The 27903-nt window shown below is 34.6% G+C and overlaps 2 protein-coding genes across 2 annotated transcripts; both read left to right on the forward strand.

Moving 5' to 3' along the window:
- The first annotated feature begins 361 nt into the window (after nucleotides 1-361).
- On the forward strand, nucleotides 362-8479 carry nup43 (nucleoporin 43). The gene is made up of 8 exons (XM_067383573.1): nucleotides 362-501; nucleotides 590-712; nucleotides 1880-1957; nucleotides 2064-2226; nucleotides 4602-4737; nucleotides 5199-5350; nucleotides 6019-6135; nucleotides 7169-8479. The coding sequence occupies exons 1-8, from the start codon at nucleotides 382-384 to the stop codon at nucleotides 7396-7398; spliced, it is 1119 nt and encodes a 372-aa protein (XP_067239674.1). The 5' UTR covers nucleotides 362-381; the 3' UTR covers nucleotides 7399-8479.
- A 9061-nt stretch (nucleotides 8480-17540) lies between these two features.
- nme6 (NME/NM23 nucleoside diphosphate kinase 6) lies at nucleotides 17541-27857 on the forward strand. The gene is made up of 5 exons (XM_067382944.1): nucleotides 17541-17934; nucleotides 22666-22765; nucleotides 23198-23237; nucleotides 24997-25157; nucleotides 27428-27857. Exons 1-5 carry the CDS (start codon nucleotides 17857-17859, stop codon nucleotides 27574-27576), a joined length of 528 nt encoding a protein of 175 aa, XP_067239045.1. The 5' UTR covers nucleotides 17541-17856; the 3' UTR covers nucleotides 27577-27857.
- Nucleotides 27858-27903: the final 46 nt, after the last annotated feature.

Here is a 27903-nt window from a genome sequence, read left to right on the forward strand (position 1 = left end):
TTTTAGTCTATGGTCACCACAAGAAAAAAGTTTCTTTGTTTATCTTCACTTTATTAAGCTTTACTTAAAATGTAACTAATAATAATAAATTAAAAATAAAAATATTACATTATTAATGCGCCGTGCAAAGCTAAAACTACTTGGGGAACAAGTATTTTATCTTTTTGAAATTCTCTTTTATAATTTTATAATTATAAAAAATATATATATTCATATTTTATCAGCATAATAGTGATTTTATGAAACACAATCGCGTTTGGTCTTCTGAGGCCGCCGTACTAGGCGAAGGCAGTCGGAGGTGGCGGGACATATTTTGCTACATGTGAATCACGCTAAACTGAACAACATCACGACAACAAAACACCACACCAGTGAGACCCAATGGATTGCATTAACGCCAAATACATCTCACAGAAAATCAGTAAGGCGCGGTGGCGGCCCGTTTCTTCGGCTTCTTTGCAGCAGCCTGACGTTTTCGCTACAGGATCCTGGGACAACGAGGCAAGAGCGCTAACGTTACTTCAGATGAGTTACATCACGTCTCACACTGATGTTTTGTTGTTAATCGTCATTCATTGTGTGTTTTCAGAATAACAAAGTGTCTATCTGGTCGGTGGGAGATCATGGAGTCTCAAACATAGATGGAGAGTTTGATGAAGAGCCTCAGTTACTGTGTGACTCCCAGCATGAGGGGGATGTATTGGACCTACAGGTGAGTGTCAAAACACTCCTGCTCATTCGTTATATTGTATGCATGCACTGTAAAATTTAAATATGTTTTCATCCCCAAATATTATTATATTTACCCACTGTATCTCAGATAGGAGCTCAGACTAATAGTACCACTGCTTGAGAACATTATTGAATCACCTTTATATTCTACTAATTCTTTCAGTCACATATGCTCATGTATTTTTTTATTATCTGCCTAAATCTAAACTTAAAATTTAAGCCAAGCCCTCTTGGGAGCAGTTCCATGCCATGTTTTAAAGGGTTAGTTCACCCAAAAATGAAAATAATGTAATTTATTACTCACCCTCATGTTGTTCTCCATCCCTAAGACATTCGTTCATCTTCGGAACACAAATTAAGATGTTTTTGTTGAAATCCGATTGCTCCGTGAGGCCTGCATAGACCGCATTGGTACTTCCTCTCTCAAGACCCATAATGGTACTAAAAACATATTTAAATCAATTAATGCGAGTACAATGGTTCTACCTTAATATTATAAAGCGATGAGAATATTTTTTGTGCGCCAAAAAAAACCCCAAAATAACGACTTTTTAACAATATCTAGTGATGGCTGATTTCTAAACACTGCTTCATGAAGCTTCTGAGCTTTTCGAATCGAATCAAATAAGTGGTTCGAAGCGCCAATGTCACGTGATTTCGGTGGTTTGGTATCCAAGCCGAATTACTGATTTGACTCAAAAGATTCACAATGCTCAGAAGCAGTGTTTTGAAATCTGCCATCACTAGATATTGTTAAAAAGTCGTTATTTAGTTTTTTTTTGGTGCACAAAAAATATTCTCGTCGCTTTATAATACTAATATTGAACCACTGTACTCACATGAACTGATTTAAATATGTTTTTAGTACCTTTATGGATCTTAACAGAGGAAGTACCATTGCTGTCTATGCAGGCCTCGCTGAGCCATCGGATTTAATCAAAAATATCTTAATTTGTGTTCCCAAGATGAACGAAGGTCTAACAGGTGTGGAACAGCATGAGGGTGAGTAATTAATGAAATTATCTTCATTTTTGGGTAAACTAACCCTTTAAATCTGCTATGTAATGCAGGGAGAAAAGAGAACGATATCTTTCGTTTGTGGACTAGTTTGAGATTAATAAACCTGTCATCTGCATAATCTGTGTAGTTTCTAGATCAAGACAGGCTCGTTTCTGCATCATCAAGTGGGGCTGTGACGATTTTTAAGCTTCAGACTGACTGTCAGGTATTTGCTATGTTTGTTTGTTTCATGATATTTGCATCATCTGATAAATTTAATTGTGCACAGCAAAAACTGTCTATTGTAATAATGCATTTTTTGTGATGTTTAGGCTGTGTCATTGGCTCATGTGTGGAAGAGAGCTCATCAATACTCCTGTGATAATGCACCCTGCACTGCAATTGTGTGCAGAAGCCCTGAAATAGTGTCAGTGGGTGAGGACGGTCGAGTTATTCTTTACAAGGCAGATCAGACTGAAGTTGTACGCGTTATTGGTAAGTGTTTTGTGGTTTTCTTTGTTGCATAGACAGAGCTGCACGATTCTGGATAAATTGAGAATCTCCCACGATTCTGAACAGTCAAATAAACATAATAAGAGTTTCTGTGGTCTATTTAAAATATTTAATTAATCTGGATGAATAATAAAAAAAAATGGTTTGATTGAATGATTCAGTGACACACTCATAAAGACTTTAATTATTTAATTATCAGACGAACAAATCTCTTGAATGAAAGATTCAATGACAAATACATTTATTACTTGCTTTCAAAAGGTGATTTGCTCTAATTTGATCGCTACCATAGACATCAGTGTTTATATCCAAACTATAAACTTTTAGCTCAGTACTTCTGTTATTATATGAATATTTGTAACACAAAAATGTGTGGTTGAAAAGACTGAAGTTGTTTCATACCTATACATGATAACTGCTCTTTCTGGCTCAGTGGCAGCGCCAATGCAGATATGAATGTTCGCTGTGATTGTCAAAGTTTTAATAGACACAGGTGAATCACGTCATTTAGGAATTGGATTGTGTGGGTGTTTGAATCGAGACCGCAATCTTTTGACGATTACTCGTGTAGCTATAAATGAAAATGAACTTGTATATATAATTTTATTTTTGCGTTATTTTAATGCAAAAATGGTTTTATCTAAAATGATTATTCTGTTATAATTTACTTCCAAATGTGTATGACTTACTTTCATCCATGGAACACAAAAGATGCTTTTACATACATTGAAAGTGGATGGTGACAATTTGCTTTAAAGGGGTCATGACATGGATTTTTTTTTTTTTTTTTAATGTTCCTTGATGTTCACTTATGTTAAAGGTCCCGTTTTTTGTGTTTTTTTGAAGCTTTGATTGTGTTTATAGTGTGCAATATAACGTGTTCATGTTTTGCGTGTAAAAAAACACAGTATTTTTCACATAATTTACTTATCTGTATACCGCTGTTTCCACTGTCATAAAAATGGGCTGATGACTTCGTTGTTCTATGAAGTCCCTCCTTCAGAAATAGGTAACGAGTTCTGATTGTGCCAGCGGTTCCTGTGTTGTGATTCGACAGCAGCTTAGCGAACCTTGCCCGGAAAGGTCACGCTTCTTACCATAACGTGTGCTGCACATAGTTTTACATGTGGATTATTGTGGTGTTGTGCCGAATTAACACAAAAGACAGTAATTCCCGAGAGACTGAACTCTTTAATCTCCACAAGCAGCGACAGAAAATGTACAACGTTAGCACTCACTCAGAAGAGTACCTCATACGGAAAACAGCCATATACATAAACATAGTCCCCTCTTGTGGCCATTATGTGCACTGCAGTCCAACATTAACTATTGCAGTAAGGATACCACAATTATAATTTTCGGGAACCGAGTTAAACATAAATTGTAACCATTGATCTCTAAGTACAGCGTCCCTGGGAAGGCCAAACAAAGGTGATTGGACTGCGGGATGAAAATAACAGCGTTTCGACGACATGGCGACAAACACACTCTACAAACGCAACTCTTGCTCTTCTCCGTGGGAGCGCAACAAGACCACGCCCCCTTTTTTGTGTATTCCTGTGGGAGGACGTTAGTCAAAAAACCGTTTTAGTGACGTCATTAAAGAAGGAAGTAGAGGGATGTAGTCCAAACTGGCCGTTCGATGTAGGCGACTTCTGTTAAATAAAATATCTCGCTTGGCATTGAACTTTGAGCTTTAAAATTTTACAGATTTTATTTATACTCTAACAACAACATTACACACTAAGTAAAGTTTGAAACATGGGATCACGAAGAACGGGACCTTTAATCTTTTTTTTTTTTTTTTTTTTTTGCACAAAACAAATATATACATGCGGAAAAATTATTTTCATCAACCCTCATTTTAACCCTCTGTCTGAAATGATTTGTTTTTTAAAGGGATAATTAACCTGAAAATGAAAACTCTCTCAAACCTGTATGAGTTTCTTTCTTCTGTTGAACACAAAAGAAGATATTTTGTAGAAAGTTGGTAACCAAACAGTTGACATTAGTCACTGACTTCAATAGTATTAGTAATTTTTTCCCCTACTATGGAAGTCAATGTTTACCAACATTCTTCAAAATATTCCCCCAGATTCATCAACGTTGAGCTTCATGGCATGAATTGTCAAAGTAGTTCTTTGTATGAACAAATGCTTTGAGATTTTGCTTAACTTTTGTGTTCTAGTGAAGAATGTAAGTCATACATGTTTGGAATGACAGAAATAAAGAAATAAATCAAGAGAGAACATTCATTTTCGGGTTAATGTATCCTTTAATTAAATTTGACCTGCATGTATATGTGTTTTGAATCCTATGATTATGACTTATAGCACTGTGTTATTGTCTTTCAACAGAAAATGCAGATAGCAGTACGATTCATGCTGTGACATTTCTAAGGACGACTGAAGTACTCACTGTTAACTCCATCGGTCAACTGAAGATGTGGGACTTCAGACAGCAGAGCGACAGTCCTGCACAAATTCTCTCTCTGTATGATTTGCTCATACTAGATTAAAGAACCATATTAATATTATTCTTTGAATAAAACTGTATTCATTTGAATTTCGGGAAAACATCCATTCACATCAAAATCATAGTACAAAAAGAAATATTTTGCAAGAAGAAAATGCCTATTTTTAGGACCAATGAGACATTTTCATTAATTTCCAAGTTGTCAAAAAAAAAAAAGCCACTCATTAGCCACTTTCACAAATTGCTGCATTACGTTTTACAATAAACACAGCATTGATACAGATTTTTTCTGGCAATGTTTTAACTTCTTAAGATAAGAAATTGCCCAAGCTTATTTGCCAGCATTTCGTGTCAGTCATCTCGATATCAATAAGTGGCACAATTTATCTGTATTTATTCTAGAACATCTAAAAGTTGGACCGTAAGTTGCTCTCTTTTCTATTATCTTATTCTGTTTCAAATATTTTCTGTTCATGCAGCACCGGGGACAGAGTGCCCTTGCACTGTGTGGATAAACACCCAAACCAGCAGCACATAGTGGCCACAGGAGGGCAGGATGGGATGCTGTGTATCTGGGATGTGAGACAGGGCAATACACCATTCTCTCTCATAGAGGCCCATTCAGCAGAAAGTCAGTACCCTTTGAATTATTTAACTTTTAAAAAATAAATATACTTGAGTTCTGTAAACATACAAACTAGGCATTAAAAAAACGTTATAAGATATTAATGTAGGAATGATCTTATTCATGAGTTCAGTTTGGTCTTAGCAAGTTTAAAAGTTGAAATTTGCAAGGAATTCGTATCATTAATGAAGACCAAAGAAAATGGACTGTGTCATCTTGTATTTGTGAAATTGTCCTTCAATATTTGAAGATGTCAAAGCTTAAATCCCAAAGAATACTTCACTTCACTAGGGTACGTGTGACATGAATTTCGTCTTCAGCACAGTATTGACACACGTACGTTGATTTCTTTTTGCACTAATTGGAAAAAACTGAATAAACGGAAAAGACAGAAACACATGCAAGCTACAACAACGAATGGCTCAGGCTGTTTGGATGAGAGATTGTGCGAGGAGGTCAGAAAGTACCTGCATTTGTACAATTTTAGCCTAAAGATTATAAAGATGCATGGCGAGAGATTGCCCAGGCACTGGCAGTGCAGGTTGTCATAATGAGTATGTGCACGTATGAAAAAAAAAGAAAAAAGAGTATACTTTGGGCTTCAATGTCATAAACCTAAAAAAAAAAATCGACAACATTGGCAGTGATTCTGATCGGTTTTCTGTTTTCTTCAGTGTGGGAAGTACATTTTCATCCATCAAACCCCAATCACTTGTTTACATGCTCAGAGGATGGGTCTCTGCTACACTGTAGGAGCGTGCTCATGTCTGATCCTGAAGTCGTCTCCCAGAGTAAGACAAACACTCTTTCACATCTACAATAATAATAATAATAAAAGATCTACCTATCTGATTTTTATCTTAAATATTTGTGTAAATCGGATTACTGTCTGATTTGGAATGCAGGTTGCATTTACACTGCAAAACTAAATTGCTGTTATAGGTCTACTATTTAGAGCATGTGGCGGAAATGTTATATTAATATTATGACGCATTTGCTCCCAGAAGAAAACTCAAGACTACAATGGAGGCATTTCAGGGAGTTCAGAAACAGTGCGCACTGATATAGAGAATAACTTCCTTTAGAGTGACTTTGTGCTTTGGAACTTCACAGACCTTTTTCAAGCTCAAACCGCAACATTACACACTAAAGAAAGTTGAATATTTAAAAAAACAATCATTTAAGCTCTCTTTATCCTTTTCATTTGCCTCCTTTTTTTTCTTGGTGAAATCTGATCACAAGTGATCACGGGAGATGCATTTTACATGCATGTTAATACCCGGCATCTCGGCTGACTGTTTGTGAGTAGGTCACTGAAAACACATCTTAAAAGTGGAAGCAGGCCCATGCTATTGGAATCAAAATAATTTTTGCTTTTGGTGAACCAGTTTTTTTTTTTTGTAAAGGTAAAAAAAATTATTTTTAAAGATGCACTCAATATGTTTTTGTTCATGTTTTGCTGGCTCTTTTGCCAATATTACCAGTGGTTTTGGACTCTGTACTGACACCTATTGCCCTGGACGCATAAGACTTCACATACAGCAAAGCTGTTTGTGTATCTTTTGTTGCTTTTTACTTTATTTCCTATTGTACACATCTATATCATGAACTTTCTTGGATTCAATCCTATTGAAGGATTGTTTGCTGCACAATTTTATTACAATTTGAATTTCACTTATGTTGCACAAGAAGCAATGCTGAACAGGTTGCTATGAACATATAGGCTGTAGTACGACTATAAAGGTTTTGTTCTTAATTTTTATCTGGTACACAGAAACTTTATTTTTTACTGCTTATTTACTTATTTTATTGTATTTTTTCCAGGGGGCTGGAACAGCCGGGTCATCTCGCATAGTGCTGTTCCGCAGGCAGGGGAGAATGACTCTGTGGTCAGTGCCTGGCTTGCTGGGGACTCCAGCAAAAGTAGACTGGAGGCGACTCATATGCTGCCCAGCCAGACACTGTCTGTCAACAGTCTTGATGTGCTTGAGCAGTGTTTAGTATGTGGGACTGATGGGGAAGCTGTGTACATCCACAGACAACTTCCTGTTTGATTACTCACCTAAAACGTATCAAAGAGAATGCTTGGAATATTTTTATATATTAAATTTCTTTGTTCAATTGATTTAAAAGTAAACAATTAAAATTGCAGTGTGTACAGTATTTCTGTTTCATTAAAGTTCTGTTGAAGTACTCTGAGTTACTTAAAGGTGCTAAAGAGGATCTTTTCGTCGACTGAGAAACCAAAGACTGTTACTGAGTTTTTGAAATGAGCGCATACGTAAGAACAACCCTCGTTCTTCACAGCTCGTTTCGAGGGAACGCCTCCCAAAACTCGTGCACGAGTATTGGAACACGAGTGTTTACCACCGGCATTCACTGTATCGTGTTCGTGGATTCATTATGTTGGACTCACCGCAGGTAACTCATAATCTGCAGTTGTTACTCCTGTCTCCAGACAAAAACATTGCATGCGGCGCCTGTGGAGTGTGGAAAGTTACTGGAGCGCGCAGCTGCGCTCGTCTCTCACAAGGAATGTCACGGCAGTGATTGACAAGCCAGAGGGCCAATCGTTTACGCGATGATCACGTAAACGATTGGCTGATGTTTTTAAGGCTCTACCTCGTGCACAGATGATGTATATTAATATTATTCCTTTCAGTGCACCTAATAAATAGTCTTTTATCAGTTAGTAAAGACAGTTTCAAGTAATATTGCAAAAATGTATAAAACAAAACATCCTCTTTAGCACCTTTAACCTATAAGTGGTGTTTACTAAATCCAGATTTTTATGTTATTGTTGAAATTATTGCATAGGCCTTGCAGAGATACGATGGTTATGGTGTTATTGTATGGTGTAGCCACCAGTACACAATGCCATGACTTTCTATGCTACGGCATGACACAATATGATATATCCTACGTTATAATGCGTAGTAAGTTACGTCATTTGTGTTCCCCTGAGAAAAGGCGAGCAAATGGGCATCTGTACAATAATACCTGTGAAGTGTTCATGTTGTCATAGTAGCTGCCTGCTATTATCCACAACCCTAAAGATAAAGAATAAGCAAAAAATCAATAACCTAGAGAAGTCCATAACATATTGTACGCTTACTGAAACGTGAGTATCAGATTAAAACAATGATTTAAAATATGATTTAAAACATAAAGATTTAAAATGTAGGACTAAAGAAAAACTTTAATTTGACATTATTAAAAAAGTGCACTTTTAAACCTAAACGTGTTAAGAAACAGTCACTTAAGTTGTCTTTTATTTCATTAATATTATCTGCAAGATCTGCAAGTTCACATTCAGTATGATTGAATATTCATTATTGAATGAAAAAAAAAAAAATTCTATTAAGAAAGGAGAAAATGAACACAACATTGCAAAAGTAAAATAGTTTATTGAATTATATTTATTTATTTTTAAAAAAGGTTCGTACATTTTAAGTTACAAAAAAAGCACACTTTACTGAATAACTCTCTTATAATCATTGGTTGGCTGTATTCACGACGCAGTAGCTGGTTGAAGGGGACCAAACCTCGCAGAAACACCTGACTTGGTTCCATTTGACCAGCCACAGCAAGGCGTGCTGCTTCAGGAAGAGAGAACGGAGCTTATGTTGACAATGTTGAGCAAATCCTTCTTGTTGCTTACCTGTTGAGAAGACAAAGAAAAAAAAACTTAAATACTCTAAAAATAAAACGGAATCAAATTGGCAACAGATTGCCTCATTTACAAATTGTTTCTTCAATAAGATTTTTATTTCCTGCGCTATTGAATTGATGAACATGAGTTTAGCATTGTTAATTACTATCTTTTTATTTAATGTGCTGAAAGCTGAGGAAAGAATTCAGCCTCTAGTGTCTTCTTTAGGAAACCCCATAAGGTTTGTATAGCTCTCATATGGATTAGTGAAGTAAGGGTCAGCTGTACTCTGTCAATCTGCCCTGATCTTCAGTAGCTACGGGTCAGTGAGAGATGATCAGGGTGTGGAGCAGTGGAGGCCTGCGGCCAGCCAACTCACAGAAGCAACAGCTTTACCACCTGATCAACTCTATGTACATGAATAATGCAGCTCAAATGAAGTATACATCTCAGAATACAAAATCACACATGTATGTCAACTTCGAGTTAAAACTGCTCAAAAACTGTATTTATGTTTAATTTATCAGTTTTTATCCATCACAATGTGCTTTATTTGCAGGATGATAGATTCCCCCTGAAACCACACACTTCCTTACATTCCATAACTTGAGTATTCATATGGGCATATAAGGAAGCATGTCTTCACAAGGGGCAAATTTCAGTCTCCCTTAAACAATAGACAAAGCTGTCAGGAAAAATGCAATGGTCATACAGAGAGTTGATAATATTACAGCTTTGTATTTATTTTAGCAATTCGTATTTTTCTCTGCTTCATAACTACATTAAATTATATAAAAAGTAACAGCAAAATGTTTAAAATATTGGCCAGAATGATAAAAAAGCAATTTTCAAGAACATTTGTCCTTCACTAAAGCAAGCAAACAAAAAATGGCACACTGTATAATAATAAGCTCATTTACCTGTATGTAGATATTCTTTCCATAATCATTCTTTATGTTGACACGTATCTGTAGACAAGGAAGTATAAGGAGGAAAGCCAGCCAAGCAGAAGAGGACTAGCACATCTAGCACTCGAACATCTTTCTCACATTTAAATAGACCAGATGGTTCCTCATTCTGCCATGTCGCAAGTCCAGTATGCACAAACTGCTCCTTTTTTTTCTCCTTGATGTTGGACTTGATTTACAGTAGATCAAAGAGGCACTATGACACCTCAGGTGAAAACCCAGTAACCATCTCATACCTCCATTTCCTTTAACAGCACCATTTCCAGTGGCAGAGGTGTAAAATCTTCCATTTGCTGCCTCATAAAACAGAGAGATGTCACCCAGCATCTCAGTCCAAATCAAAATGGAGCTATATATAATATACATATATATCTTCATTCATATCTGCTAAGAAAGAAATAAAACATTTCAAAGAAGACATCCTTTTGATTCTGATAAATTGCAGGTTGTTCATCCCAGACATGGAAGGAACAAGTGTTTGGCTGCTCTCATTAAATCTGAAATAATTTGAAGATATTTAATCTCGACTGCTTCGCTAATTAAAGAATGAGAATTTTTTTTTCCAAATATATAAAAAGTACCATTTTTTAACATTATGCAAAAAAACTAAAAAGCACTCCTTGACTAGTTAACCCAATCTACCAATAAATGAAAACTCTCCCCACACCTTTCTGTTCCCATCTTTCCTCTTCTGCTGAGTGCTACAATGTATCGTCCTCTTTGCATGACCGGTGGATTCTGCCCAGACATGGCCACATGCTCCCGGCCTTTTCAAGCGCTCGGCCTCCCTTATACTCCCCCCTCTGCCCCTGCGGTCCCCCACCTGTTGGTGTCCTTTAGAAGCCAGGGCCTCTCCTATGCCTGCTGTCCAACCCAATCAGGGCCATGACAGCGGAGAGCGAGCCTGTGAAATCACACCTCTCAGCTGTTCGCACTCGCCTCGAGACACCCTACACCCACTGCTCCCCTTTTTACACCGAATTTCAATGGCTCCTTTAGGGAGAGAGAAGGGAAACCTGGAAACAACTGTGGGCGAGTGACTTCTGTACAGAAGTGGGTTAGTAGTCACAGCTGAAACAAGCTAGTGTGACTACTGTCTGGGATTTGGTAAGCCAGCGGGCTTTAGGCTCAAGGCTTGAATGATTTGTGTTCAAGATGCTTCAGTTTAGTCTTTACTGCCTTTACTATATATATATATATATATATATATATATATATATATATATATATATATATATATATATATATATATATATATATATATACAGTACAGTCCAAAAGTTTGGAACCACTAAGATTTTTAATGTTTTTAAAAGAAGTTTCGTCTGCTCACCAAGGCTACATTTATTTAATAAAAAATACAGTAAAAACAGTAATATTGTGAAATATTATTACAATTTAAAATAACTGTGTACTATTTAAATATATTTGACAAAGTAATTTATTCCTGTGATGCAAAGCTGAATTTTCAGCATCATTACTCCAGTCTTCAGTGTCACATGATCCTTCAGAAATCCTTCATTCTAATATGCTGATCTGCTGCTCAAGAAACATTTATGATTGAAAACAGTTGTGTACTTTTTTTTCACGATTCCTTGATGAATAGAAAGTTCAAAAGAACAGCATTTATCTGAAATACAAAGCTTCTGTAGCATTATACACTACCGTTCAAAAGTTTGGGGTCAGTAAGAATTTTTTTTTTTTTTTTTTTTTTTTAAAGAAATTAAAGAAATGAATACTTTTATTCAGCAAGGATGCATTAAATCGATCAAAAGTGGCAGTAAAGACATTTATAATGTTACAAAAGATTAGATTTCAGATAAACACTGTTCTTTTGAACTTTCTATTCATCAAATAATCCTGAAAAAAAATATTGTACACAAATATTTTGTACAATTGTACACATTAAATGTTTATTGAGCAGCAAATCAGCATATTAGAATGATTTCTGAAGGATCATGTGACACTGAAGACTGGAGTAATGATGCTGAAAATTCAGCTTTGACATTACAGGAATAAATTACTTTGTCAAATATATTCAAATAGAAAACAGTTATTTTAAATTGTAATAATATTTCAAAATGTTACTTTTTTCACTGTATTTTTAATTAAATAAATGTAGCCTTGGTGAGCAGACGAAACTTCTTTTAAAACATAAAAAATCTTAGTGGTTCCAAACTTTTGGACTGTACTGTATATATATATATATATATATATATATATATATATATATATATATATATATTTTTTTTTTTTTTTTTTTTTTTTTTTTTTTTCTATTTTAGTATACTTATTTTTGTGATGAAATGCTGATTTTCATCATCATTACTCCTTCAGAGATCATTCTAATATTCTGATTTATTATGAATGTTGGAAACAGTTTTACTGCTTAATATTTTTTATAACCTGTGATACTTTTTTCAGGATTCTTTGATGAATAAAACGTTAAAAAAGAACAGAATTTATTTAAAATAAAGATCTTTAGTAATAATATACACTACCGTTCAAAAGTTTGGGGTGAGTAATTTTTTTTCTTTCTTTTTTAGAAAGAAATTAATACTTTTATTCAGCAAGGATGTGTTAAATTGATAAAAAATGATAGTAAAGATTTATATTATCTAAAAAAAAAATCAATTTTGTATAAATGCTGTTCTATTTAAACTTTTATTCATCAATAAATCCCAAATTTTTTTAAAGCAGCACAACTGTTTCCAACATTCATAATAAATCTGCATTTTAGAATGATTTCTGAAGGATCATGTGACACTGAAGACTGGAGTAATGATGCTGAAAATCAAGCCTTGCATCACAGAAATAAATTATATTTCAAAGTATATTCAAATAGATAACTGTTATTTTAAATTGTAATAATATTTCACAATATTACTGTTTTTTTTTTTTTCTGTATTTTTGGTCAATAAATGCAGCCTTGATGAGCATATGAGACTTATTTCAAAAACATTTAAAAATTGTAATGTTTCCAAACTTTTGACTGGTACTATATATATATATATATATATATATATATATATATATATATATATATATATATATATATATATTATTAAACACATATTAAATATTAAACACATATAAATATATATGCCTAATGTACCTACTGAATATTTCTAACTTAAAACAATTTTCACAAATAACAATTTAGATGAAAAATGCTGTTGAAAACATGAATTATGTATTAATAATGATCATGTTATCTAGCGAGATGATTTAAATAATTTATTTATGAAATATTAATTTATATTTATGTAATAATTGTGAATATTATTACAATTTAAAACAAAATTTTCAATAATATTTTTTATTTATTTTTGTGATGTCAAAGCTGAATTTTCAGCATCATTACTCCAGTCTTCAGTGTCACATGATCCTTCAGAAATTATTCTAATATGCTGATTTGCTGCTCGAGAAACATTTCTGATTATTATCAATGTTGAAAACATTATATATATATATATATATATATATATATATATATATATATATATATATATATATATATATATATATATATATATATATATATATATATATATATATATATATATATATAAAATGTGTGTGTGTGTGTGACCCTGGACCACAAAACCAGTAGTAAGAGTCAAAGTGTTTTGAAATTGAGATTTATACATCATTATGCATTTATAAATCTGAAAGCTGAATAAATAAGCTTTTAATTGATGTATGGTTTGTTATGATAGGACAATATTTGGCCGAGATACAACTATTTGAAAATCTGCAATCTGAGGGTGCAAAAAAATCAAAATATTGAGAAAATCACCTTTAAAGTTGTCCAAATGAAGTCCTTAGCAATGCATATCCACTCACAAAAATTAATTTTTGATATATTTACACTAGGAAATTTACAATATATCTTCATGGAACATGATCTTTACTTAATTTTCTAATGATTTTTGGCATAAAATAAAATTAATAAAATAATTTTGACTCATACAATGTATTGTTGGCTATTGCTACAAATATACTGTGTGACTTATGATTGGTTTTGTGGTCCAGGGTCACACACACACACAAGCATATATATACCCACTGAACGTCACCTCTATCAAAAGTGATGATAATTGAGCATATATATGTTATAAAACTATATTAAGTAGTGGTAGTATACCTATTTACATTACTATATAAAACTAACAATTCAGTCTTACACATTATATGATGCTTGATGACCACATGATTTTAAGGCTGAGCCAGCCATGTAGTGAACCCGACCTAGTTCTATGGAGGAAATGGGAGAGGTCTGGGTACATTTTCCCCTGCAACAAGCATGCCAGTACCCCTGAAGTCAGCACCTGTGTTCTAAAAGAAGCGCAGGCAACAGGAGACCCAGCCCTATTCACAGAGACCTCGGGCCAGAGATGAGGCTTACTCTGAAACCCAACACTCTGCACCCTTTTAACAGCATTAAACCACCACAAATAGCCAGCAGCATTGCTCTTCTCAGGAATAGCACCATGCATGCTCAACAATTACTGTTTCCTGTGGCTGCACATGACAGTAACAAATTAGACATTTCCATCTTCATCATTACTGAGGATTACAACATGTGCCGTCAGGTCCTTATACACCTGTCAGTGAAGATGTTTTTGCTTCTAAAGCTATGAATCTGTTGTAATTTCCCATAATCCTAAACGTTTTACTGTTTAAATGAACTTTGGGTTTGATTACATTTTAAAAATATATAAAAACTGAAAAAAATCCACCATGTTTGGTTGTCATTTTCAATAGCTAATCCAATGGAAGCTGTGAAACAATTGTAAGGGTGTGTCTATAATGCACTACGGAAACAATACAAAGCTAGTGTTCAATTGGGTCAACGGGAAAAAAGAGAATGAGAGAGTGAGAGAATGCTCAGTGTTTGAGGAGAACGTAAGCTCCAAATCCGACCGCTCGATTTATTTTTAATACTGGCAGTCAAAATGGGCCCCACAGTGCTAATAACTTTGTTCCTCTCTGTCACTAGCATTTGGCCAGCAGCATCCAAGTTTATTCTAAGAGGTTATATAGCTCTCTCTTTTTCCGGAGGCTGACATCTAATTTTTCAGGCAGTGCAATTTAAACAGCTGATTCCCAGGACACAGATGCACAGCACAGGACTTGAAGCATAGATAACCAGTAGCTAGCCATAATCCTTTTGGGTTATAATTCTGCTCTAATTAGAGAATCAATGATATTGAATGGAGCTTATTAAACATTTAACCACAGTTTTTACAGTATGAACACACATTACTACTGGTGACAAATAATTCACTTACTCGAGAGGTTTTTTGACAGATGAAGGCTCATTCTTAGTCCTGTGTAGGATAACTTAGTTTGGTTTAACTGAAGAATTTTTTCAGAGAAATATATTACTACTGTACAGTAGAATGTAAAGTAATAATGACAATAATAATACAGTTTATTAAAAGAAATATCACAATGTTCGTTCATGTTTTAATTCAAACCTCTGTTCTTCAGCACTTTATAAGGTCTGTTTTTTTGTATACAATAAAGAATCAATAAGGCTCCAATGTTGTTTTGAATTGCACTGATTTTTTTATTGCAAGGACAAAACACTTATTTAAATAAGTAGAATGTACTGTTCTACGGAAGAAAGTAATTTTGGAATATGATGAATGTGGGTAAATGATGACAGAATTGCATTGTTTTATAATACATGTGATTTCAGGGTAGTGCATCTTGTCTAATGTGAAAGACATCAATACACACCAAGGCACACCATAATTCTTCAGTTTTAAAAGCGTTGTCCTTCCTTAGGTATGACAGTTGCTCCGGCTGAGGTTGACACAGCTGTCTGTGGGAGTCTGGTGCTGCTCTGTGAAGCATGGGAATAGAAAAGGTCAAAGGACACTTGCATGTCAGTAGATGTCAAAACAGGTGCTAGCAATTGAGAAGTAAACAGCTTATTCCCTGTCCCACAAAGATGCTCAAAATGATTCTTTGAAGAAATTTTGTATGATGTTAATTTACGTTTCCTGTGAGAAACATTTCTGACTCAGTATGTGACTTGCTGTGAAGTAATGTAAACACTGCCCTCCAAAAGTTTGGAAACGCCCCAGAAAAGCGGGGTTTTGGACAATATTGGCATGAATCCTTTTTAAATTGTGATAATTTTGCACCGATAAGGGACAACACAAACTATGAAAACATATTTTATTACATAAACAGTTTTCGATTCATCAAAATATCCACCATTAGCAGCTATCTGACCTAAACTGGGTTCTAATTGGTTCATTGTATTCTAAACTTAATTGGCAATCACTTGTTGAAGCTATTAAGGTGTGCCGACCCAAAAATAAGTTTAAACCAGTAACCAGGCATCACAGCTGGCAAAAGGGCATGTCTGACTTTGACATGTATATATTGCCATTATTATGTAATCAAAATGAAAATGATTATGATCAATGGTAATGTCAAGTTACTTTAATGTATTTGCACCAAAAAATGATAAGGATTCATGCTGATATCGTCCAAAAGCACACTTTTCCAGGGGTGTTTCCAATTTTTTGGAGGGCAGTGTATATATATATATATATTATATATATATATATATAAATAAAACTCTGACTAGCTTTTGGACTCTTTCACATGCATTTTTCCAATCACAAGTAGGCTTCAATTTTAGTAACTGAAGGCTAGGTATTATTGAACAGCAGACCAAATGGTCATATGGCAGGAAATGCACCTCTGACCCCATCCTGTCACTCCTTAAAAGACCTACATGAAACAGACAGGGTGATAAAATGGGATGTGTTGGTTCAACTGGTGTTAGCAAACTCATTAAAAAAAAAAGGGCCACTGAATGAACGTGTGAGCCATGGTGGTGGTCAGGGTAAAGTTGGGGTAACTAGGTCAAAAATTGCATAATTACACCGACTGACAAATGAACAAAAGATAATAAGATAATCTAAAGTCCTTGTGAAAACCAAGGACTCTACATTAAGGTCTATTTACTGCAGGAGCTGTGACATGTGACAATAAAAAGTAATATATGTGGTGTAGCCACATCAGTGTTAAGAAAATAATTCACAACAGTTGTCATCAAATGGATTTAATGCATCATTCAGTATTGTCTAAAAAACTTGATGTCAGATCCTGCACATACAAAGACAAACTTTTTTAAACATAAAAGGGCACACAAGTTACTTTCAACATTATTTGATCTTCAGCTATTCCTCTTTGAATGAAAAAAAAAAAAAAGTATCAGCTGTATGAAAAGTGACCCGAATTTGGTTTTTAACTGCTGAAACAATGTATAATTTAACAATTTACTCTTAGAGCTTTTTTGAGATCCCAATATTTCTTGGAATTGAACCATGCTTTTTATATTAAGATGTCTTTAAACAAGCATATTATATTATTCGAGGTACTGTTTATTTTGTTTAAAAAAATCGAATATTAGCTATTGTGTTGGTTATTTGTAGGCTAAATTTATTGACAACAAAGCATGTTAATATCAGACAGAGTTGGTAGAATTTTCACGAGAGCTTGCTGCGCGCTCTGTTACTTCCTTTGTTTACTACCGGGCAAGATGGCGGCGCCCATACAACCCACAGCACGGAGCACGTACAGTTTATAAATTAAGCAGTTTTTCGAGCTGTATTCAGTTTGAAAACTGATTTAACCACCAACTTATCTACCGAACGTTTATTTTGGTGGATCGCGTACATTGTATCAGTTTATTTATCTTGTTGTACCACGCATTATTGGTCTGTGCTGTGAAATGTTCACGACCATTCGTGTTTGATCTGCTGGTTAACGTATAAATATTCATCTGGTCGATCCGTAGACAAAAGGGAAGATACAAGTCCATTAATGCCTTTAAGTAGAAGTGAAATCAGGAAATTGAAGGCATGCGGTGTGTGAAGGCACTGCAGCTCACCCTCGCGGTCGTCAAACCAGATGCTGTGGCCCATCCGCTCATTCTGGAGGTGAGATGATGACATTACACCTGTTCTAATGGACAGCTGTCTGATTATAAATAATTAATGAAAAATTCAATGGCAACAAACTAAACTCAGGGGGAAAAACAGAGAAAGAAACGTCCCTGTTCCAGGATTAAAGATAATTTTGTAGAATTCAAATACGCTTCAAATATCTTTGTTGGAAAGGGTTTAAACAATGCCTTTCATACTTATTGAATGAACCATAAACAATTTTTGCACATTCACCTGTGGAACAGTTTCTACTGACTCACCAGGAAAAATAGGAAAAAACTGCAATGTCCATAAGTTATTCTACGAAACAGGTGCCATTTGGGTCCGCAACGTTTGATCAGATGCATAAGGCACAAAAAATGTCCCAAAGTCTGTTTCCAAAGCTGAAAGTTATTAATTCAAGTGTTATTTTTAACATGATATATGATAAAATGCTTTTTTTGAAGATTAGCATGCTATTTTTAATAATTTTTCATTATTACATAGCCAATTTCACATGTCCGTGTGAAATATCTAAAATATCACCAAATAAGTTATATTTTTTTCCAAACATATGCTATTTTCAGGATTATATGTGTGTCCCTGTTTACATAAGATATATTTATTTACAATAAACTTTTTTTTTTGTAAATATTTTATGATTTGTGCACGTCCCTCGATTTGACTTACCACCCCGTCACACTAACTTGTTTTATCTATAAATAATGCACTGTTCCTTTAAATGACATCGCAAAGCTGAAGTGACATCATTTGAGCCTTATAGCCACCAAGAACAGAAGCTGGCAACTATGTACATTTTTTTTTTACATTGTTTATTTGTTGCTTTTTCATGTTAGGCAGGGCCCGTCAAGCTCAAACCTACCACCCCGTCACGCAAAATAGATGGGGAAAACATTACATTACACTACATTATTACATTATTTACATTATTAATACAAAGAAAATTATATTTCAGATTGAATGCATGTATGCTAGGTGAGAGACTTGACCACATGGGAGATGACGGGGTGGTAAATTTCATCCCAAAATGTCCCCCGATAACATTCTGGTGGGGAAAGCGTTTTTTTTTTTTTTTTGGCAGGATTCCCTTGGTAAAATGTACATTCCAATGGCTAAATATCATGTTATTTGGGCTCGCTTCAACCCGTGGACATGAAAAACAACCTGCGGCAACAGTGTAAAAGTAGCCCAATTCTGCAGAAAAAAACGCAGACATGGCAACACTGTTTGGTTCACTCACCCACTCACTCACTATATTACTCACACACTTTTTACTCAATTTGAATGTCTCCCCCTCCCTCAGTTTTTAAAGTTTAAAACCAGCAGATCATATAGAGAAACACTTTGTCCATACCACACTGTCACAGTGAACCACCCCAACACATCAGTTACCACCCTGTCACAGGGACATTTTGTTAAAAGTTTATGGAAAGAAAATTAAATATTACATAAATTAATGTTGAATGATGTTCTTGTTGTGTGGACTAATCAGATAAATGTAACTTTATTTGTATTTTTTAAGTGAATTCATTTTTTCAGTACAAACAATGAGGCCATTGAAACGTATTTCATATTTCGTATTCATATTTAAAGATTAAAAATCTAAAATTACAGACTTTCTATTGATGGTTTCCAAAACAGGGACATTTTACTATTAGGAAAACATTAGATTTTAAAAATCTATTTCTTGTTTTACTACTCCAATGGCATACATATTGTTCGTGACGGGGTGGTACAAGAATAGCTTCCTTGACTGAATGAAAAGTATAATATTAATAAAGAAAATTTTGTGCCTGAGGTGGGAAAATATGTTTTTTGGAGGATTAACATATATTTCAAGTTGTAGGTTTGTTTAAAAAAATGCAAAGTGGAAATGGCACCCATTTTGTAGAATGACTCCCGTAATGTAAGACACCTAAGACACTGCTATAGGGAGACAAGAAGGACAACTGATCATCTTTGCAGTGCCAAATCACACGAAACCATATGTTCGCCCCAGACATGTTCAAGAAGTGCCTTGGTGGACGAGTGGGGTAACATCTCAAGAGTAAGAACTGGCAAATCTGCTGCAATCCGTGAGGATGAGATTTACTGTAGCACTTAAAGCAGCTGGTGGACACACCAAATACTGACTGCTACTTTTTATATTGAAACTTTGTTCATGTCTGTGAAACGTGTTCAGTTTATGTCTCAGATGTTGATCTTTTTATGTTCATACAGATATTTACATGTTAAAAAATTTGTTTAAAAAAAAAGCAGTTGAATATGAGAGAACGTTTCTTTTTTTTGCTGAGTTTGTGGTAATGAAAATGCCGTCATTGTCATTAAAGGGTTAGTTCACCCAAAAATGAAAATTCTGTCATTTATTACTTACCTTCATGTCGTTTCACACCCGTAAGACCTTCGTTAATCTTCAGAACACAAATTAAGATATTTTTGTTGAAATCCGATGACTCCGTGTGGCCTGCATAGGGAGCAATGGACACTTCCTCTCTCAAGATCCATAAAAGGTACTAAAAACATATTTAAATCAGTTCATGTGAGTACAATGGTTCAATATTAATATTATAAAGCAACGAGAATATTTTTGGAGCGCCAAAAAAACAAAATAAAGACTTATTTAGTGATGGCCGATTTCAAAACAACGCTTCGTGAAGCTTCAGAGCATAATGAATCAGCGTGTCGAATCTGCTGTTCGGAGCTCCAAAGTTACGTGATTTCAGCAGTTTGGCAGTTTGACACACGATCCGAATCATGATTCGATACACTGATTCATCTGTGCTCTGAAGCTTCCTGAAGCAGTGTTTTGAAATCGGCCATCACTAAATAAGTCGTTATTTTGTTTTTTTGGCGCATCAAAATATTCTCGTCACTTTATAATATTAATATTGAACCACTGTACTCACATGAACTGATTTAAATATGTTTTTAGAACATTAATGGATCTTGAGAGAGGAAATGTCATTGCACCCTATGGAGGCCTCACTCAGCCATCAGATTTCAACAAAAATATCTTAATTAGTCTTTCGAAGATTAACGAAGGTCTTACGGGTGTGGAACGGCATGAGGGTGAGTAATAAATGACAGAATTTTCATTTTTGGGTGAACTAACCCTTTAATTTCTCACTCATGTGGTTCCAAACATGACTGACTTTCTTCTAAATAACAAAATATATTTAGATTTTTTTTTGGTTTTGGTGACCATTGACTTCTAGTGATCTATAAACAAAAAACAATTAAGACAAAATATCTTCTTTTATGTTCCACAAAAGAAGGAATGTCATTTGGGTTTTGAAAAGACATGAGGGTAAATAACAGAATTTTCTTTTTTTTATTTTGGGTAAACTATCCCTTTAAATACATTGACCAAATGGTTGTTTGATATTTCTGCATGTTATCTTTAATCATTTTACCATTACCGTTTCACTGTTTTAAATTTCTTGAAAAGCCCATAATTTGTCTGTTCCTTCATGATAGCTTACTCCAGGGTTCCCCAAACTGGGGTTTACCAAAAGCTCATAATGAATTGATTAATACAGATTTAAATAAATAAAAAACAATAAAAATAAAAACAATAAAAATAAAACAATCAGAAAGATGAAATATTTTATGTTTACCTGCATATCATGTGACCAACCATTAACTAAAATGCAAAAATTATTGAAATATTATATACATTTTTAAAATAAATCCATAAATCTCAGGAGGAACTTTGTTACTAATTTAGGTCAGAGTTTCAGCTGACAAAAAGTTGGGAATCCTTGGCTTACCCCATATAGTTATTTATCCTTCTTTAAAAAAAAAAAAAAAAAAAAAAGTATGATAGCTAACACTTGTCTCTCCAATGTTACTATTTTAATGAATAAAGATGGATGGCATGTAACTCATATGTGGAGGCTTAAGGCTACATGATACTTTGTCTTTACTATTAAAACAAGCCAACGTCTCGCCTGATTTAATTTCCGCTGTGTGTTGCTTCAAAGAGATAAAGGTGCCTTTAATTAGCGACAATTTCCTCATGCAGCGTGGTTTGAAAACTAAAGCCTGGACTGCTTTAATTTACACCAGCGGATTCTAAATTAAAAGTTTGTGTTTTCATTAGTCTAAGATGTACTTTCATCACTCAGCCTGTACCCTTGTTTTTTTCTGGTTGATTAAAACTCTTAATTAACTCAATTTTTATTTAATTTTTTTTTTTTTTTCAATTTTTGCTGTGATCCTTTGTCATCTTTTTGTTGAGGGAAAAGATGAAATGAAAAGCCTACAGCAAAACTGCAACAGGGTTCCATTAGCATAAAATTGTTTAACCACCAACAATGAGTTTTGGTTTAAAGGATTAGTTCACTTCAGAATTAAAATTTCCTGATAATTTACTCACCCCCATGGCATCCAAGATGTTCAAGTCTCTCTTTCTTCAGTTGAAAAGAAATTAAGGTTTTTGAGGAAAACATTCCAAGATTTTTCTCCATACAGTGGACTTCACTGGGGTACAATGGGTCCAAATTGCAGTTTCAGTGCAGCTTCAAAGGGCACTACACGATCCCAGCCAAGTAATAAAGGTCTTATCTAGTGAAACGATTGTTCATTTTCTAAAAATAAATAAATAAATAAAAATGTATATAAATGATATAAATTTTCATTCAGAAGTGAACTAATCCTTTAAAGAAGTGCAGATGGCCATTGGAGCACAGAAACATATTAATATTTTGTTTCTTTTAATTTCAGGCTCTTCATCAGAAGATTCTCGAAAACTTCATTATAATCAGAAAGAAAGATCTGATGTGGAGGACAGAAGATTCAGAAAAGTTTTATGCTGAACATGCAGGTAGAAATGGATCTTTCTTTCTCTGAAATACACTGCATGAATGAAAATGGTCTGTGTTTGTAACAGATTGAATGGTTAAGTACATGTGTGGGTGGGTGTCTATGTGGTGCGTGATTATAAACAGGGTGAGTCATGGTAAAGGCTTCACACAACCTGGAGATATAATGTTGAGACAGCATGTGGAGAGAGAACATGTTACTCAGTCTCAGCTTATCATACCCTGTATACAAAGAAAAGCAGCTGCCTCGCATTCAGATGTCTGTATTATCTGTGCAAAAGCTTGCCCAGACCATATTAACAGATTGCAGCAAAAATCTGCTGCATAAACCGCATCACCCTTGCTGGTTCATTCCTAGTAGATAAATTGATCAAAAGATAAATCAAAACAGTCAGCAGTTTGTTTTGTCATCATCCCTGTTTTTTATTTTACAGGACGATTTTTCTATCAAAGACTGGTTGAATTCATGTCAAGGTAAATGTTTATCATCATTTTCTCACTAACCATAAAAGTGCCTACAATGCAACTTAAAGTTAAAGACTATTTATACAGGTTTGTGGACAATTATTTGTATGTATTCAGTAATTAATTTAAAATTATAAGTTATAGTAATAAATATAAAATCAAATCTTTCGTGTTTTATAAAATACACAGCATTCAGCATCTTTGGGTTTAGTATTCAGTGGCTGATCCTCTGTGGCAAATACATATGACTTCAGACAAACAAATTCTGTTGATAAACGCTATACATCAGTTAGGAGGATTTCTGGCCCAGGCCTCTTTACAAAAACTACTTCTCAGTATTATCATTAAGACACTATTTTATAATATATATATATATATAATAACATTTTTAACATTTTAGTAATTTTGTTTGTTTTGTCATTTTTAAATGGTATTGTTTTTTAATATATCAAAAAAAAAATTTTTATTCATTTTTATTACAGTTTTAGTTTTGTTATTTTAGTGCATCAAGTTAAACTAAATGAAAATGGGAAATGTTGCTTTGGCAACTAGCTGATATAAAATAAGTATTCTTATATTTTATTTCACTTAAAGGATTAGTTCACTTTCAAATAAAATTTTCCTGATAATTTACTCACCCCCATGTCGTCCAAGATGTTCATGTCTTTCTTTCTTCAGTCGAAAATAAATTTAGGTTTTTGATAAACATTCCAGGATTATTCTCCTTATAGTGGACTTCACTGGTCTCCACCGTTGAAGGTCAAAATTAGTTTCAGTGCAGCTTCAAAGGGCTTTAAATGATACCAGATGAGGAATAAGGGTCTTATCTAGTGAAACATTTGGTCATTTTCTAAAAAATAATACAAATGTATATGCTTTATAAACACAAATGATCATCTTGCACGTGCTTCCGCTTTCCGTATTCTTCAAAAAGCAAAAAAAAGAAATTATTACTTTCAAGTGACAATAAACACATTTATATTCTTATAAAAGACTTTTTCAAATAAATTTCAAATAAATGCTTTTCTTTTGAACTCTTTAAGCAGCACAATCATTGATAATAAAAATAAATGTTTCTTGAGCACCAAATCAGCATATTAGAATGACTTCTGAAGCATCATGTGACACTGAAGACTGGAGTAATGATGCTGAAAATTCAGCTTTGCCGTCACAGGAATAAATTACATATTAAAATATATTAAAATAGAGAACAGTTATTTTAAATTGTAATAATATATCACAATATTACTGTTTTTACTGTAATAACGCAGCCTTGGTGAACATAAGAGAATTCTCTCATAAAAAAATTCTTATCGACCCCAAACTACTGATGCTGTATGCTGTACTACCCGTCTTTCTTTTGAGGGGAATAATTAATGCAGATATATGATCTGTGGAGAGGGACATCAATGCTCGTTGTTAATGTAGCGGTTGATCCTGTTTGGACAGTGAGACGAGACCGACGTTACCATGGCACCCTGTCCTCAGAACATTTCTTTGTCTGTGGAAGATAAAACATTAGTGCAGCACACGTATTTTAGTCTACATCAGAGTAATTTAAAAATAAGCAGCTGATTATTCCATTTGTGTGCCGACATTGCCGCTAAGTCAGTACTCATCTTGGCTGTATGTACGATTGACGTCATGTAAGAAATTATCACACTTTTCTGTTTGGATTCAATTCTGTTTATCCATCTAGGCAAAGACATGGTTGTCACAGCTCTCTGTTTAATCCTGCTGTTTACACAAACTCTTATTCCCACAATAGTGGCCCAATGAGAGCGTACATCCTTGCCAGGGAAGATGCTATCACTCACTGGAGGGGGATGATGGGTCCAACAAAAGTGTTTAGAGCTCGTTTCACTTCACCAGACACCCTTCGAGGCCAGTACGGTCTGACTGACACCAGAAACACCACTCATGGTTCAGGTAGAGTTACACTGACCTGTTATGATGAAGATTTTCAGAACCGAATAGTTAACTAGCTGAATAAACTAGATCTGGGGTGCCCAATCCTGTTTCACAAACAAAGCCACTTTAAGGCAAGGCAAGGTTAGCAAAAAAAAAAGAATAATGCTTGCAAACTCTGAGGTATGCAGGGAAAGAGACAAGAGGCCATTTCTTTTTAAATGGATGTCAATGGAGAAGAGGCTTAGCTACGTTGAATAAACCACTTTTGTGAGGAAACAGCTTATCATTTAATGAATCGACTGCCTGTACGCTAATCTTCGCTAAACAATACATTTGATGGGAACGATATGTAGATTTTACTATGATAAAAGGGTTATTTTATAAGAGAAGGCAGAGAAGGGAATGTCACAACAGGTAGGACTCATTTACGCATTACCATAGTATTTAAAAGTAATATTGAGTAAAAAATATAGATGTTTTCTTTCTTTGGCTTTCAGGTTTTACCAGCTATGATTAGACTTGAATTGTAATGACATGCATGTATGTATGCATATGATGCTGATATTATGCATGCTAATCAATAAAGAGAAAACAAATAATTTAATTATATATTGTGTTACATTGTATGCTATTTAAGGGAATAGTTCACCCAAAAATGAAAATTTGATGTTTATCTGCTTACCCCCAGGGAATCTCAGATGTAGGTGTCTTTGTTTCTTCAGTAGAACACAAATGATGATTTTTAACTCCAATAGTTGCAGTCTGTCAGTCGTATAACGCATGGCAATGGTAACAAAATCTATGAGAGTAAAAAAACATGCACAGACAAATCCAAATTAACCCTGCAGCTCGTGATGACACATTGATGTCCTAAGACACGAAACGATCGGTTTGTGCGAGAAACCGAACAGTATTTATATAATTTTTTACCTCTAAAACACCACTATGTCCAACTGCCTTGAGCGTGCGCACGGCATCCGGTGCGTGAGGTGTGTATGCGCTCTGGCGTAGTTTACGCAAACGCCGGAAGTGATCTCTCGCGTGTATACGTCACTCATTGTTTACACAGTGCACAAACATTGTAGGTACGACAGCTAATCAAAATCATACTTGCTTGCGCTTATCTGGATTGTTCAAACCGACTTAAAACTAAAAGATTACGTTCTCTCGCGCAAACTCATTCGGGAGTGATGACTTTCCACTTATTCCCAACTTCTGAGCCTGCTTGCCTGAAGTTAAGGTTGATTGCTCTTCGGCTGGATGTCAACACTTCCTTTAACGTACTAAAGTTGTTGAGGGTCTGCAGCGATCATTTTTTCCCTGGTAATTTTACATACCCAGGAGAGGATCACGTACGACTTAAACTAGGGCTAGGCGATATATCGTATGCGATTGTCATGCGCATTTCCAGCCCTAACTTAAACCGTCAGCTGTGCCTATGGTTTTTCCACATCCAACTGAGATATGTGAACAAGATCTTTGTACTTGTCCTTTTTATTTGTAAAGCTGCCCTTATGAAAAGTAACAAAATAAAACGTTTTGATGTAATAAATCCATGTTTTTTAGTGGTTTACTTTTGTATAACAACTGTTGTACTACAGGCTCCATGTTTAAACTACGCCAGAGCACGTAACACCTCGCGCACCGGATGTCGTGCGCGCGCTCAAGGCAGTTGGACATAGTGGTGTATTAGAAGTAAAAAACGATATAAATACTGTTCGGTTTTTCGCACAAACCAATCGTTTCGTGTCTTAGGACATCAATGTGTTGTCACGAGCCGCACGGTTTAATTTGGATTCGTCTGTGCATGTTTTTTTACTTTCATAGATTTTATTACCACTGCCATGCGTTATACGACTGACAGACCACAAAGATTGGACTTAAAAATATTCATTTGAAGAAACAAAGTCACCTACACCTTGGATGCCCTGGGGGTAAACAGATAAACATCAAATTTTCATTTTTGGGTGAATTATCCCTTTAATGAAAATAAAAAGTGTTTTTTCTATTGCTGCCAGGTTAGACTTGTATTGTAATGATTTTTAACTGCTGTGTGCCTAATGATGATAATATAATGCCTTTTAATGAATTAAGGTAAATAAATACATATTTTAATTAATTAAATATGTATTACATTACAATTAAGATTTTAGTGTAATCATAAATGTAGTTTTATGTGCCCAGTGACTAGCCAGTTTGCCCATTCCTGTCCTAAATCTCCATAAAATAAAGACTAATTTTTAACAATTCTAAATATAAATTCAACATCGCCTTATTCTTTCTTTCAGATTCTGTTGAATCAGCCAAGAGAGAGATTTCATTTTTCTTTCCAGAATTCAATGCAGATGAGTGGATGGCGAGGGAGGAGCCACGTTTTAGGTTAGGATTTACTGAATATAACGAGGAGAGACAAATTCATACTCTTCAGGACACGTGATGATCACTAGGCTGATGGTACTTCTGCAGTGCTACGTGAATATGATTTCACCCACTGTTTCTCTTCTGCTGCATGTGATATTTATTTTGACGTTACTCTTTTGTGACTACTAAATATCTGTACCTCAGCTCTGCCAACAATATATTCATTTGTACTGTATGTGTTTTATATATTTATGTATATATGAATATATGTACTAGCTTTGCAGTAAAGGTCAATAAATGTTTTCCTCAGCATAGCAAACTCTAAGCTCAATTCTTTGGACTTTTTAGGTAACAATAAAACAAACAAACAAACAATAAATAAAAGGTTTTGAAACATTCCTTT

The sequence above is a fragment of the Chanodichthys erythropterus genome, chromosome 4, assembly GCF_024489055.1.
Source record: "Chanodichthys erythropterus isolate Z2021 chromosome 4, ASM2448905v1, whole genome shotgun sequence".
Taxonomy (NCBI): domain Eukaryota; kingdom Metazoa; phylum Chordata; class Actinopteri; order Cypriniformes; family Xenocyprididae; genus Chanodichthys; species Chanodichthys erythropterus.

What these genes read in the sequence shown, in the direction of transcription:
- nup43 (XM_067383573.1), top strand. Translation starts at nt 382, where the DNA reads ATGGATTGCATTAACGCCAAATACATCTCACAGAAAATCAGTAAGGCG. An exon ending in CAGGATCCTGGGACAACGAG is followed by an intron (nt 502 to 589) that starts GCAAGAGCGCTA and finishes GTGTGTTTTCAG; the next exon opens with AATAACAAAGTGTCTATCTG. An exon ending in GGGATGTATTGGACCTACAG is followed by an intron (nt 713 to 1,879) that starts GTGAGTGTCAAA and finishes TAATCTGTGTAG; the next exon opens with TTTCTAGATCAAGACAGGCT.
- nme6 (XM_067382944.1), top strand. Translation starts at nt 17,857, where the DNA reads ATGCGGTGTGTGAAGGCACTGCAGCTCACCCTCGCGGTCGTCAAACCA. An exon ending in CCCATCCGCTCATTCTGGAG is followed by an intron (nt 17,935 to 22,665) that starts GTGAGATGATGA and finishes TTTTAATTTCAG; the next exon opens with GCTCTTCATCAGAAGATTCT. An exon ending in AAACACCACTCATGGTTCAG is followed by an intron (nt 25,158 to 27,427) that starts GTAGAGTTACAC and finishes TCTTTCTTTCAG; the next exon opens with ATTCTGTTGAATCAGCCAAG.